The sequence below is a fragment of the Balaenoptera musculus genome, chromosome 3, assembly GCF_009873245.2.
Source record: "Balaenoptera musculus isolate JJ_BM4_2016_0621 chromosome 3, mBalMus1.pri.v3, whole genome shotgun sequence".
NCBI classification, from domain to species: domain Eukaryota; kingdom Metazoa; phylum Chordata; class Mammalia; order Artiodactyla; family Balaenopteridae; genus Balaenoptera; species Balaenoptera musculus.
Genome location: NC_045787.1, coordinates 99,882,186 through 99,896,364, shown reverse-complemented (window position 1 = coordinate 99,896,364; position 14,179 = coordinate 99,882,186). Strand labels below are relative to the sequence as shown.

General features: G+C 42.0%; 1 protein-coding gene across 5 annotated transcripts in view; it reads right to left on the bottom strand.

Annotated features, from left to right (window-relative positions):
- The window catches only part of LOC118893416 (synuclein alpha interacting protein), a 149,394-nt gene that overhangs the window by 70,147 nt on the left and 65,068 nt on the right, over positions 1 to 14,179 (bottom strand). For 4 of the 5 annotated variants that reach the window (XM_036848947.1, XM_036848948.1, XM_036848946.1 and 1 more), the window contains exon 2: positions 4,825 to 4,927. In XM_036848947.1, the coding sequence (XP_036704842.1) occupies positions 4,825 to 4,884 (60 nt within the window). In that variant the 5' untranslated portion in view covers positions 4,885 to 4,927. Of the gene's footprint in view, positions 1 to 4,824; positions 4,928 to 13,770; positions 13,943 to 14,179 lie in introns of those variants that run through there. The other variant, XM_036848950.1, reaches the window with a different exon arrangement.

Here is a 14,179-nt window from a genome sequence, read left to right as displayed (position 1 = left end):
AATTTATTTTTCTACCAGTGATTTAAGCACCTTAGGAAAATGAATCCACATAAGTCTGTGCTATAACTCTGGGTTGCAAGGCCTTGGGTCAAAGGAGATAATAAAGTGGAAGGACACTTATTTATCTTGATCTCATTTGATTTGCACAAAACATAGGCTATGCAATTTCCACAAATGTCAACTTTCACCAAAGCTGCAGTCATGGCGACACAGAAAGGCAACAAAATTTCCTGTGCTGAGGAATACAGCATTGCACTTAATTCTATTTATGTGTGTGTGCACATATGTGTGTGTGTCTATTTACATGTACATGTTTATATGTACATGTAGGTGTTTGTATACAGATGCGCATGTACATATATATGTATTTGTGTCTGTATATAAATATGGGTGTGTGTGTTTACATATGTACATATATATAAATTTTCATATCTTCTCCATAAAATCCAGGATGCTAGGTAGAGATGGATTATTATCATTTTACAGATGGAAAAGTTGAGGAACAATAAAATTGAGAGACTTGCTTAAGTTCTCTTAGCTTGTTTTTATTTTATTTATTTACACTATATACCAACTCCCTTACTTCCAAAAAGCACTTTGCAATTGCTTCAATGACAGTTGGGGATAGTGATGGGTGAGATGACTGGTCCAGAGATGATTCTACTCAACCAAGTTGCTCAGAAGAGAAAGAGTAACACAGTCAAACAGTTCTGTATTGAAATCCTAGCCCTGCCACTTACCTACTTGTAACCTTGTGAAAGTCAGACTCTCTCTCTAAGCCTCATTTTTTCATCTGCCAAACAGGGGATAAAAATAGGGCTTGCCTTGTAGACTTGATGTGAGGCTTAAACAGGACCAGTGCTTAAAGAGTTCAGTCCGTGCGTGGCATGGCCAACATTTGGTGGCTCACGAGTGGAGCGCTGCAGTGGATCTGTGGTTTGGCCTCTGCTTTATTCAGTCCTGTGTATAATCCTATTTTTGAGGACAGCAAATTGGTCTCTCTTCATAAAATAAATACATCACGGGGGACTTCCCTGGTGGCGCAGTGGTTAAGAATCCGCCTGCCAATGCAGGGGACACGGGTTCAAGCCCTGGTCCAGGAAGATCCCACATGTCACGGAGCAATTAAGCCAATGCGCCACTACTACTGAGCCTGTGCTCTAGAGCCCGTGAGCCACAACTACTGAAGGCCGCATGCCTACAGCCCGCGCTCCACAACGAAGAGTAGCCCACGCTTGCTGCGAGAAAGCTTGCGGGCTTTCTCTTGTTCGTGCAGCAATGAAGACCCAACGCAGCCAAAAATAAATATAAATAAATAAATAAATTAGAAAAAAATACATCATGTCTACTAAGAACCCTATGGTAAAATAATATTCCAGAGCATTTCTCTTTTTTAAGACAGAGAGATCTGGCTTCCATAGGAATAAAGAAGGAAATCTGTAAACACATTTGCAGTGACAGAAAAGCCCAACTTTGAACTCGTATGTTTATGTGTGTCGTCATCTCTCCTTCACAGATCCTCAGTTATTGCACAATGTTCTGCCCTTTTAGATGGCCGGGTTACAAGAATGTATAGTTTAAACTCTGCATTTTGCAAAAGATGAGCATTATTTTTGAGTCTGGGAAACTTCAAAATAATTTGATTGCCTTCTGTGTTTTGTTTCATTAGGTAAAGGCAAAAAAACAGTTCTAGCTGTTTTTCTGTACCAATATACAGCTTGTGTTTAAATTAAAACAAGAGCCAGGCTCACGACCAGAGGGGAAAATCATGAAACAGAAACCCTGTAATATATGAAAGGGCTATGGCTGGAGAGTAAGAAGAGGAGTTTTAAACTCGGGCATCTTTTTTGTAAACATCTTTTTCAAATGTATTGTGCATTTTCCTTCCCCCTTCCTGCCACTAAACCAGGAAAGAAGCTTAAGGGCTGTCAGAAAAGGAGGTTTACAGAATCCTAACAATACAGGCATGTTTATGGGAGACTACATTTCTTGTTACGCCAGTGAATTAGCAAACTGAACACATCATGGCGTGTTTTTTTTTTTTTTTCCCCCAGTGTTAGTATTTGAATTGCCTCCGTTTAGCCCCTAAAGCAGTTGTAAATTTATTGTTCCTAGGTTACCTAAACAGGCTGAGAACAATCATTTCAATATTTTAGAGGTTATCTCTACTGCTTTTCCCATGAAGACATTATATAGAGCAATATGATTCTGGCACATTTAAGGTGTTGAACCTGGATGAGATGGAACTATTATAAAATAATCTACCATGTTACAGAGGTTGCCAGGTAAAGTAGAGTTTCTTTAGTTTTAAGTGGATTAAAATAGACCAGGATTGCTCATCCTCAGTACTGCCCACATTTTAGGCCAGATAATTCTTCGTTGTAGGAGATTTTCTTGGGCATTGCAGGATGTTTAGATCCACCCCTGCTCTCTACCCACCAGATGCCAGGAATACCTCCCCAGTTATGACAATCAAAAGTGTCTACAGGTATTGCCAAATGTTCCCCAGGGGCGATGGGTAAAGCCGACCCACGTACTGGGGCTAAAAGTTGATATTCCAAAGACAGTGCTTCTAAGTAGGTGGGTGAGCTCAGACAAGTTATGTAACATCTCCACACCTCAGTTTCCTCATCTGTAAAAGGAAGATAATAATATTCCCTACTTCACAGGATTGTTGTGAGGATTAAATAAGATAATGCCTATCCCCTGGGAAGTGCTCAATGTTAACCATTATCATTATTTTAACAATTCTATGCAATTTCATTTTTTTTCCTTTCTGATTTCAGTTTAAATGCAGGTTAAAGATACAAACAACAGGAATCTATTTAAAGGGGGGAAGTTTGAGTGCAGTTACACAACTACAGATGGAGATCTTTACTTATGTTTGAGTGGTCAGGTTATAGAAGCTCAACTATTGCATAATTTTGAATCCCAATTTGCTAAACAGCTTTAGTTATTGCTTAACATATTTTATTATCTTGCAAGTGGAGATTCCTAATTCATCTAAATTAAGGGCTGCTGCCAAATGATTCTTCTGTAAATATAACTGCTCTATTGTGTTTTTTTAAAGTCTTGACGTGATGCCTGGTCTTTTCCCTGGAGTTCTTTCTTCACCATTGGTCATATAAATATTATTGTAGTATTCATTGAAATAATAACAAAAGCTACCATTTTTAAGAGCAACTTACTGTGTGCCAAAATAAGTGCTTTCCATATATTATTATTTCACTCAGTCCTCAAAACAATCTTAAAAATGAGGTGGGTATCTCAGAGAGACGAAGTTACTGTGTTCCAGCCAGCAAAGGTCAGAACGAGGCTGGAGCCTGGACTGGTGCCTTCAAAGCCTATGCTCTTAAAATGCAACTTTATTATCCAGGCTCAGAGAGCTACCCTGAATTGATAATCATAACATATGCCCCTTTCTGAAACACATTCCACCCCACCCCCACCTCTCACATCATCATTCACTTTTCTTGCTTTTCCCCAGCCAGCTCAAAATACCTGGAGGGGAGTGGTTATAAAAGAACCATGCTCTGATCCACATTTCAGTCAAGCACAGTGATTTAAAAAGGGAGGGAGGGAGGGAGGGAGAGGGAGGGAGGGAGGGAGGGAGGGAGGGAGAGAGAGAGAGAGAGATACCACTCATTTCACATTAGTCTTAATGACACTCACTTCACATTAGTCTTAATGAGGACTAATAAAAGTTGTCTGGAAGCTGAAGGAGGGAAAGGCTGAATTCACAAATAGGGAAAGGTAGGAAGATTCATCCATTAAATAGGTGATTCTTCAAACGCATCCCAGGAATCCAATTCTTGCATAGAGTATGCATATTTTACTTCAAGGTAAGGAGTAAGTTAGAAGAATAACACTGCTGCCAGAGGCGCCTTAAAGCTTATACTTTTGAGACAATTGCCAGTGGTGACCAAAAACTGAGAAATCAATGGAAAGTAAGGTGAGAAAGTGCACCCTTGGAGGTCCTGGGAAGAAAAGTTACATCGCTAGTCCAGAAACAGCAACCTTCCCATCACACAGTCTGAGAGTCAGCCCAACTGGGCTAGGGTTTGAGAGGCCAGTAGGTTTGCTGGTTGGCCTTTGGCAGAAGAGATCACGTGGCCCAGGGTAAGTCACAAGCAGCTCTGAGCAAAGGGCAGGCAGACCATCCACTCACAGCTGCCAGGAGTTAGGCTGGAGGCAGCAGGAAGTCTGTGAGTGTTGTGGGAACTAAGAAGCTCATCAACCCACAGCATTACAGTATTAAGCGGGGCCTCAGTGGTCAGCCCGTCCTGCCCTTTATCAACACATGACTCTTCCTCAGTATTCCCAAGTGTCCAACCTGTGTTTTGAAAGCTCCAGTGACTGGAAGCTCTTATTGTTCATAAATTAATAACTTGGCCGTCCTTCAGTCTGTGTCCTTGTGAACGCTAGAGCATGCTGGCTGTGGCACAGCCAGTCGTATAAAAGAGATGAACATCGATAGGGTTAATTCTGTACATAAGTAAATTTATGAAGGTGCCTACCATATGCAGGCACTTTATAAATTTACTCAATGAATAATTTTGACAACAATGAAACAGATTAGGAAGGGGAGGCCCAGTGAGGTTAAATGATGTCTTTCTCACCCAAGCTCACACAAAATTAAGTGGGATTCACTCCTGGTCCAGGAGGCCCCCAACCCACACTTTGTCAGCCATAGCAGGATTTCTGCCGTCAATTTCTAAACGTGGTTGGAAGAGTTTAGGATATACAGACTACAACAGAGAAAGGAGCCCACATAGAGGAAGGCCGAATCTCCTGAAAGCATTGCTTGCAAGTAGCGATACTTACAGAGATGTCATCACTGAAGTCAATTTCATCCAAATCAAGGTATTCAGGGGCTTCCATCATTCTTCTTTGCACATTTTGAGTAAGGTCAAATCCTTATAAAGTCCTGGACCCGACAGAGGCACAAAAGAAAAGCAAAACGGTTAGCTGTTTTATAACCAAAAATTATATTTATATTTAGACAAAGTGAGAAAAGTCATTGGGTGCAAGGGCTGCCTTTGAGCACACTTCCTCCCTTTGAATGTCCCCAGCCGGGCTCTCCAGAAGCAGTAAGCACAGCTCCTCCAGGCTCCCCAGGAGGCTCCCTAGGGAGCAGCCTTGGTCCTTTGCTGTATTGCATTTGTGCCTGTTTGTCTTTGCCAGAGCAGTAACTCAGGTCAGACTCTCCCCTTGTGATCAATATTAAGATTGACCCAGCCCACATCTACCACTACACCTTGGGTGAATGCAGGGGCTTCGAGGATGGGGAGCAAACCTTGAAATCTTAGGACAACCATATTTAAATGTTTATGTGGGCATATCTTTGGATCCTGGGCATGGAGTAATGAATACTGGATCTCCACGGTAATAACACAAGGACAAGGCAGATACTAACTTACCAACAATAATGGATATTTCAGAATTTGTAGTACAACCTCCAGTTCACCCCCTCAAAAAAAGGATCTAAGTAGAGATTTAAACCACAGAGTTATTGCATCGCCCCCTGCTTCTAACAGCTTTGCCTGCCGATGCCAGAGTGACCTGACACAGGCGCCAGAATGTCCTCAGTCAGCGCTTGCCTTGGGGCTGCCTGTGGCAGTTCTTTAAATCTGTCAAGGAAGATATATCACCTCCCAGTTCATTTTCCCATCACTTATCCTCATCACCATTGGCAGTGGCAGTGGTACCTACAGATGTCAGGAACAGAAATATAGATCTCCTGGCAGTGCCTTGGCGTGCAGTTATCTTCCGCAGAGCAAACTCTCAGATATCGAAAAAGATTCCATTTCCCGTAACTTGTCTTTCTTATTATAAAAACTGTCTTATGTACTCAGACTCGAGTATCTGAAATAATTTGTTTTTTTTTCTTTCGGATCTCTAATGAAGGGGTACCTTGCCAAAGAGGAAGGGGTACCTTGCCAAAGAGTAAGGAGTACATTATTGGAAAGGGAAAATAAATCTAGGCTGATGAAAATGAGCTTATCAATATAAGATCAAGAATGTAAAAATACCTAGTTTTTAAAAGGAAACTCTAACTCTGAAGGCACTGATTTCTCATTCTGAGGTTTTTAAAAAATTTACAAAAATAGCATAATTGCAACAAAGGGGGAAAACCACTCTCCATTCCATACCTCAAACCCATGACTTGACTCAATTTCCAGTGCTTCCCTTCCTTCCCTTCCCACACGCATATACCATTTTTACATATTTTTAATTATAGTGGATACGGAGTTGATCCAAAAAAGAACTAGGATGCTACTACCATGTACAAATGTGATTATCCATTTAGAATAAATATTAAACATTCTTCTGAAATCACAGTAAAGTTTAAAATAAAAAGAAAACCAATTTGTATTTGATGCCTAAATTAAATTTTATTATTTATAGAAATATAAAAATTGGTTCTTAAACAAATTTCTTGGTGCAAAAATATATCACTTTTCCTCTAAGCCTCACAAAGCTTTTCAGAGAAAAACATGCACACTCATACTTGCAAATTACTCAAAATAACTTTCTCTTCCATTCTGGTGGATTCTGAGACAATCCAGACTCTGGATTCCAACTTGTCAACTAACAGACTTTCTTCCAATCCAATTTCTTTTCACTAAATCTGTACTCCACAATGAACTGTTGATTTACAGACTGTTCCCAAGGCTTTGGTGAACACAATGATAATTCTGGGTGTCAGGATGGGGTACAGACAAGCGCAGTATCACCACAAACATGGAAACACAAGATGAAGTAGAAAAACATGAGTCAAAGCTGGGGACCAAGCGGATCTCTAAATATATGGAAATACAAAACTAAATACAAAATGCAAATGGACACATCTTAACTAAGCATATTAACAAGTAATCATTGAGTCCCTGTTTGAGGTGTGTTGAACAACATGAAGAGCAATTTCCCTTTAAGCATAGACATTCTAATGGAACATATCCAGTGGATAATATAAATCATGACACCAAGGCATAGAATCTTTATATTTGGACTTGGAGGTTGGTAGTGAGATTGTTTATTCTACAGAACAGAATATAAGAGTTACAGCAGTGCCAGCCCATTATAGGAAGGTCATATTTATCTCAGTGGGTTGGATGGTCCAGCCTCAGACTAAGTGGTCCAAGGCATACAGGATTCTCCTTTACTTCCCAATGGACCCCCATATGTGGCCATCTCCTTTAACATGCCTTATCCTATCTACAACACAATTCCATTTGTCTAGTTTCAATGCTTCTTTCTTTCAAGGTGCCACTTCGAAAGTATTACATCCTCGTTTATAAGGTACAGAAATCCCTGTGGTTCACCAATCCTGGCCACATTCCCAACATCAATTGCTTCTTTTCACTGGAGGGTGAGTCCATGGTTGTCCCAGGGATCATTATATTGCCTCTTCCTTCCCCATCTGCCCTTCCACTGAGCACATAGCACCCTCGAGCACTCCCTTCTGAGGAATTGGGATGTGACTGGAGGGGATGAGGTCAGGTTTAGAGCAGCTGCTGCAATTAATCCAACATGATAAGAAAACTGAGCTGGGCTGTGGGTGCTTTTCTTATTGTGCTCTTCAGGCACTGCCTCACCCCACACACCCACTGGGACCCAGCGAGTGGGACCCAGCGAGCCCCCGTTTCTGACTGACACACAGGCGCCGATGGAATGCACAGCTACAGAGGGCACAGACCAGAGGCCCAGGGGCCAAGGCTGGCCCACAGATGTGATGTGTTTGGCCCTAGCAGTGTTTCCAAAAAATTGACTCTGTTGCCAACTTGTAGACCTTTGGTGCTTTCACATAAGATTCTAGATTTCTGGCTTCACTTAAAAAATATCTGGAGCTCTGGGAGCACAGGTCTGCATTCCCCATGATAACAATTGGCTATAGCTGAGCTGCAGCTGCCCTGTCTACGGGGCGTGTGCTCCCAGCTCCCCCCCACTCCCACCCCCCATCGGCTCTCCTCATCCACACATCCTGCCTGGCTCTGGGGGCATTTGAGTTTTTGACCCTTCAAAGGAACCCAGTATTAAACGTGAAGTGCCATCCTCCTCCCTTTTCCTTATTGGTGCCTTCTGCCAAATGCTATTTCCTTCATTTGTATTCTAACGTTGAATTTGTATTCTACAATTGTTTTAAATTCTCATATCACAACAGCAGTAAAATGAAATTTCTTCCCAATAAACGACCAGCATGTTACAATTTGTGCTTTTCCACAACCTCCATTTTATCTCTTAGTATTAGAAAAAGAAAACCTTCAACAAACATAATAAAATGCTACGAGGTGGGGATTACATTTCCTTCACTTTACAACCGGAGGAAGAAGAGGTCCTTGCCTTGTTGTCATTGGCGCTGTGCAGTCACACGGTGCCACTTCACTATTGTGACTGGGGGGAGGGCGGAAGCTGTGCCAGTGACAAGCCCAGAAAAAGACTGAGACCGTCCTCCATGTGGCCAGCCCGGCAGCTTGGATGCGAGAAGGCCGACCCTGCTCAAGGTCGATGAGAGCGGGTGGACACCTCAGTGGAAAATATTTTTCAGCCTCCCCAGAAAGGGCAGTCCAGCTTAAAAGCCTTTACATGAGATTTTTACTGCTACACATCATAGTTGCCCTGGACCCCTCTGGGACCTCAGAGTCCAGTCATTTATAAATTTGTACTGCACCCTCATGCCACCAGCCCTGTGCCTGCAAGCTGCAGTCACTGGTCCCAGGTCCTCTGAGGACTTTCTCCTGTATTGCCACACCTCTCCCCTCAGCACACCTCTTACGAGAGCCGTGCACCTCAGGTACTGTTGACCAGTTGAAATCATTCCATTTCAAGCTCAGTTGGGCTTTTAATTTCTCTTCATTGACATTGGCAAGTTTTAATTTGTTATGCACTGAAGTAGGTATGTCATGCGTTTAAGCTGTTTCTAAGTGTGGGGAGAGGTGAAGGTAGAGATTGGGCAGGGGGTGGGAAAGCAGAGAAAGGGAAAGGAAACATTTTCCAATGGCTTAGCTCTACTCCTTTGGGTAGGAAAAATTATAGGGAGGCAAAGAATACAAATATTAGAATGTGAGGACACAGGGCTAGGTGGCTAGGACCCAAATGCCATGTAGAAGCTATTGGTGACACATCGCACCCCTTCTCTTGATGTGTCCAAGGCACTGGGAGAAACTTTACCCAAACTCCAAATTGAGGTCAGCTAGAGCGGGAAAAGACCAAAGAAGTAATGAGCGTCAACTGTGCATAATGCCTGTAGGATTTTTCCTACTCTCAGAGTTTTGATAAATTGCCAAGAACAGAAGTCCCTCTAGTGCCTATTAAAATGTACAGTAGAGGCTCTGGCCCTAATAGGTCTATCAACACCATGTCACCTTCTCATGGGTGACCTCAGTGATGGCCCAACTGCTTCCTTCAAGAGAAGACTCAATTTAGGAAAAAGCTCCAAGTAACTAGGAGTCCAACTGAATAATAAAAAGTAGGCATCGATTTAAAAAATAGCCTCCCCTCTCCAGTATTAGGATTTTCAGGTGACATTTAAAAATTTTTTTATAGTGACTTGAAAACTGACTCTGAAAATAATTCCGAATGAAGACTTACAAAAATCTGTTGGGTAATGGCTTGGAGTGGCCGACAAAATTTCTTTGAGAAACTACCCTCATTTAATGTACACAGTCTGGTGTGCTTGGCTCATAAAAGGCTCGCTGATTTGTAACTACAGTCACAGATCACATAAATTGCTCTACTGAAATTCTTCTTAAAATGAATTGCCTCACTCCAGTTTATAAAGAGTCAGCATGGACTCATTCTGAAGGCTCATGTTACACAGATTTCTCCTTTTCTGCCAAAGTCACTATTGCTACATTTACCAGTGTACTAGGAGGCCTGGTAATTAAAAGTAAGTTGGGCTTGTCAAAATAAATGAGCAGGGTACATTCGGTGATGAGGTAACCTCGGTCGATTTGCATTACAACTTCTTTCTTTACTCTTTAATTCACCAATACTTGGGAAAACACAGCAGCTGTGTACACCCTCACACACACACTTGGCCAAATTTGTACTGGGATACATTTTCAGTTTGAAAGCCTACGCATAGATACTGAACTTTCTTTCATATAACAAGAGTTCAAAAAAAAAAAATCACGAACTACGTACTGGAAGGCTTGGGTGGAAAAAAGTGGAATATATGAAATGTTGTCCCCAGTTGGCTCAGTAGCTTGGCTGGCAAGAAAGCAACTCATTCCAAATGTTGGACTCAGTTTCTTTCACTCTTTGATTCAACAGTGGCCAGAAGCATGGCAGTCACTAAATGCCTAGTCTTGAAGCAGAAAAATGATAGAGGCAAGAAATTTCTACTGGAAAGAGGTAACTGTAGGAGAGCCAAGAAGTACATATGAGGAGAAAAGGGAAAAGCACAAGCTGTGTAGATTTCATCCCCTTCTTCATTTATGGAATATTCCCGCATGTACATGCTGGGTAAGACCAACACTACTCTCCACTCCAGAATGCAGCATTCAGTACAAGGCGGAAATAGACAAGAAAACAAGCCATTACAATATACTGTGGTCCTACCTAGAGGGGTGGGATAGGGAGGGTGGGAGGGAGATGCAAGAGGGAGGGGATATGGGGATATATGTATACGTATAGCTGACTCACTTTGTTATACAGCAGAAACTAACACACCATTGTAAAGCAATTATACGCCAATAAAGATGTTAAAAAAATGCTAAAAAAAAATGTGGAGAAGAATGAAATCAATATTTAAATAATAAAAGAGACAATGTATGTTTTCTAGGAATTCAAAACAAAATGTATACTGTGGTCCCTGCTGAGACAAATAAATACACAGGAACCTGAGTCACTTAACCTAGAACTTGGAGATGAGGGAAGTGTGACTACTGGTACAGGTGAGGTCTAAGCTGAAAGCTGAAGGGTGAGGATACAAATGATGAGGGAGTCAAAGGGGCAGGACAAAGTGTTCTAGGTAGAGTTACAGCACGGGCAAAGGCCTGGAGGGGAGAATTCTGAAGCAGGATTTCCAGAAGAATGGGTAACATTGATTTAACACCCGTTGCTGTTTTTGGTTCAAAAAAGGGGTCTTAAAGGGTGATGGCCAGCGTGGATGGGTAAGCACAGCCGTCAGGAGAGTATTTCCAAAGCCAGAGTGTAAACAGAGCACGTGTTGGAATACCAAATTTTCTGGCGTGTTTGGAGAAAGTACAAGTGAGTATTTGCTATCAAACAGGAGACTCCAATGTACAGTAATATGTTGAGCTTGCTCCAGCTTGGGGGGCAAGGGGAGCCGCATTTCCTGTTTGAATGCTCACAAACAATTGTGATGCAAAACTTCATAGCAGGGGCTAGGTCTGGGCGCCTTTACGCATACTCTCTCCTGTGTGTCTCACAAAGACTGAGAGACAAATATCTTTACAATCTCCTTTGTGGAGGTAAGGAAACCAAGGCTCAGTGAGGTTCTGTGATCGCCTCACACACAGGGCTTCTGGTGATACATCTGCCTTGCTCCCTTATTTCAGCTTGCCAAAACTGCAGGGGTAAGGTAACACTTTGCCCGTATCAAACATTTTATTTTTTTCAAATCACCTTAAATATTTTTTTTACCTTTCTTAAGTACAACTCTGTGAGAGGGAAGCAGAGGGTGTCTATCGCAGTTTGCAATCATATCTTTCCTGTTTTGAAGACAGCAAAACTCAGGAATGTGTCGGCCAAGGTTATGTACTCCTAAATAGGGGCAAAGCCAGCTCAGACAAACCACTTCCCGATAGCAAGTCCAGAGCTCTTCTGATTTACCCCCTGGACTATTCTGAAACATGGCCGTGGCTCCGAACCATCTAGGCCAGAATTCCATAGGCATCCTCAGTCCTGAATTGTACTGCTGTGGGTGTTCACGGACCATAACTCCAAACAAATTGCTCTTTCCTCTCTCCAGCAGAGTCTAAAGAGAATGGTAGGCATGAGGATCATTAAAGAAAAGTGTATAGACCTTTGTGAACCTAATATACCTTATCCACAGGTGTCCCTGAACTGGCCAATAAAGCATTGTATTCCATAGTCAATTGATTTAATACCTCAACTTCATCTTCAAAGAAAATTTGATTATGACCATCTTTCCTTATGTCTTATCAAAAAGGCAAGTAAGGGCTTCCCTGGTGGCACAGTGGTTGAGAATCTGCCTGCCAATGCAGGGGACGCAGGTTCGAGCCCTGGTCTGGGAAGATCCCACATGCCACGGAGCAACTGGGCCCGTGAGCCACAACTACTGAGCCTGTGCGTCTGGAGCCTGTGCTCCGCAACAAGAGAGGCCGCGATAGTGAGAGGCCCGCGCACCGTGATGAAGAGTGGCCCCCACTCGCCGCAACTAGAGAAAGCCCTCGCACAGAAACGAAGACCCAACACAGTCAAAAATAAAAAAAAAATAAATTTTTTTTTTTTAAAAAAAGAAAAGGCAAGTAAAATACCACTGTACTAGGGAACTTCATTCTAGAGATCAGGAATGTTCTGATAAAACCCTCTAAAGGTTGGTCTTTTTGTAGTTTTTCAAAAAATTGAAGTATATTTGGTTTAAAATATGATCTTTTTTTTAGTTGTGAGCCCTAGCTTGTAGTTTAAAATTCTTGCAAATGATTTGGGGTTATTTCATTATTTCTAAAATCTGACACTGAGAATGAACTAACTTATACCAGAACTTTAGAGCCTGAAAGGACCTTAGTTTTTAAGCCCTGAGGCAAAGGTACTTTTAAATTTGTATTTGTGTGTGTGTGAGAGTGATTTAAACTGAGTTTAATATTTAAAATTATTTTCGGAAGAGGAAGGGAAGAATCCATGCTCACAGTACCTGAACAAAAGAAGATAAAAGAATGTAGAATAGAAAAAAATATAAACACATGTAAATACAAGGAAATATGTATTGTGTTCAGTTCTGGATGCCACTACTTAAGAAGGCCACAGGCAAACCAGAATATGCCAAGACAGAGCAAGGAAGTCAAGACAGCCAGTGGCTGGCAAACTCTGCCTCATGTGACATAGCTAAGGAAATATCTAACTTGGAGAAAAGCACTCCTCTCTCTCTAAGAGTCTAAAAAGCCATCGGGTAAAAGGAGGATTTGCCTTCAAGGGTAGGAAACTTTTTGGAGGAAGTTTCAGGGATGCCAGTCTCAGCAAATACTTCTTAATAATGGCATAAATGGAATGGGCTCCTTGATAAGATCACAACCACCCCAGCAAGAAACTGTTCCTTTAGAGGTTTGGAGAGATGTTCTGAGGGAGAAAGATGAGAATCCTGCATTGGAAAGGAGGAACAGATGACCTTCTAAGTCAGAGATTCTGTGCGGTCCTGATCCAGGACCTCACGACCGTCCTGACCAACTCTGACCCCTCTCCAAGGTGCTACCATGACAACCTTTGTCGAACTTCCTTTATCCTATTTCATCTGCCATCCTGATCCCACCAGGAATGCGAATGAAATATGGAGGTTAAGGGAGAGGAAAAGAGAGAGAGAGAGAGTCAGAGAGTTAAAGTGAGAATAATTTTAAAAAGCGAACTGGAATGTTGTTCATTCAGTGAGAATACAATTTACTCTCTGTTGTAGATGAAAACTTATCAGTTCCACAAGGACAAAACTATGACCTAACGAGGCCCAAACAAAAAGAAAATATCTGGGAAGGAAAAGGAAACATTTTTAGCACTGGGAAGTTGAGCCTGGGTGTATGCCAACCATGTCCTGCACTGGCTTCTGGAAAGGAACTATGGAACTGGATCCCTTACCCAGTTATGTACCGGAAACTCTCCAAATCCAAGTTCCAGATTTTTGGCGCACCTGAAGTGGTCATGCTTTACTCTTGATTTTGCAAAGATTGCTTGATTTCTACAGTGGATGTGTTTGGCAATTATTATTGAGAATGTATGCAGCACAGATGAGAATCCTGATTCTCCTTTTAGAGAGAAGTAGACAAAAGAGCACTGTGCACGGGAGCATTAAAGACTACATCAGGAGTCGGTTATCTTGGCTTCGTTCTCATATCTCTCATCGTTTGTGAGCATTAAACTTCTGGGTAACCCTAGACCAGTGGTTCTCAAAGTTCAGCCTGCAAAAGAATCAACCAGAAGGCTTATTAAAACAAAATTGCTGGGTCCAACCCCGAGAGTTCCTGGTTCAGTAGGTCTGGGTTGGGGC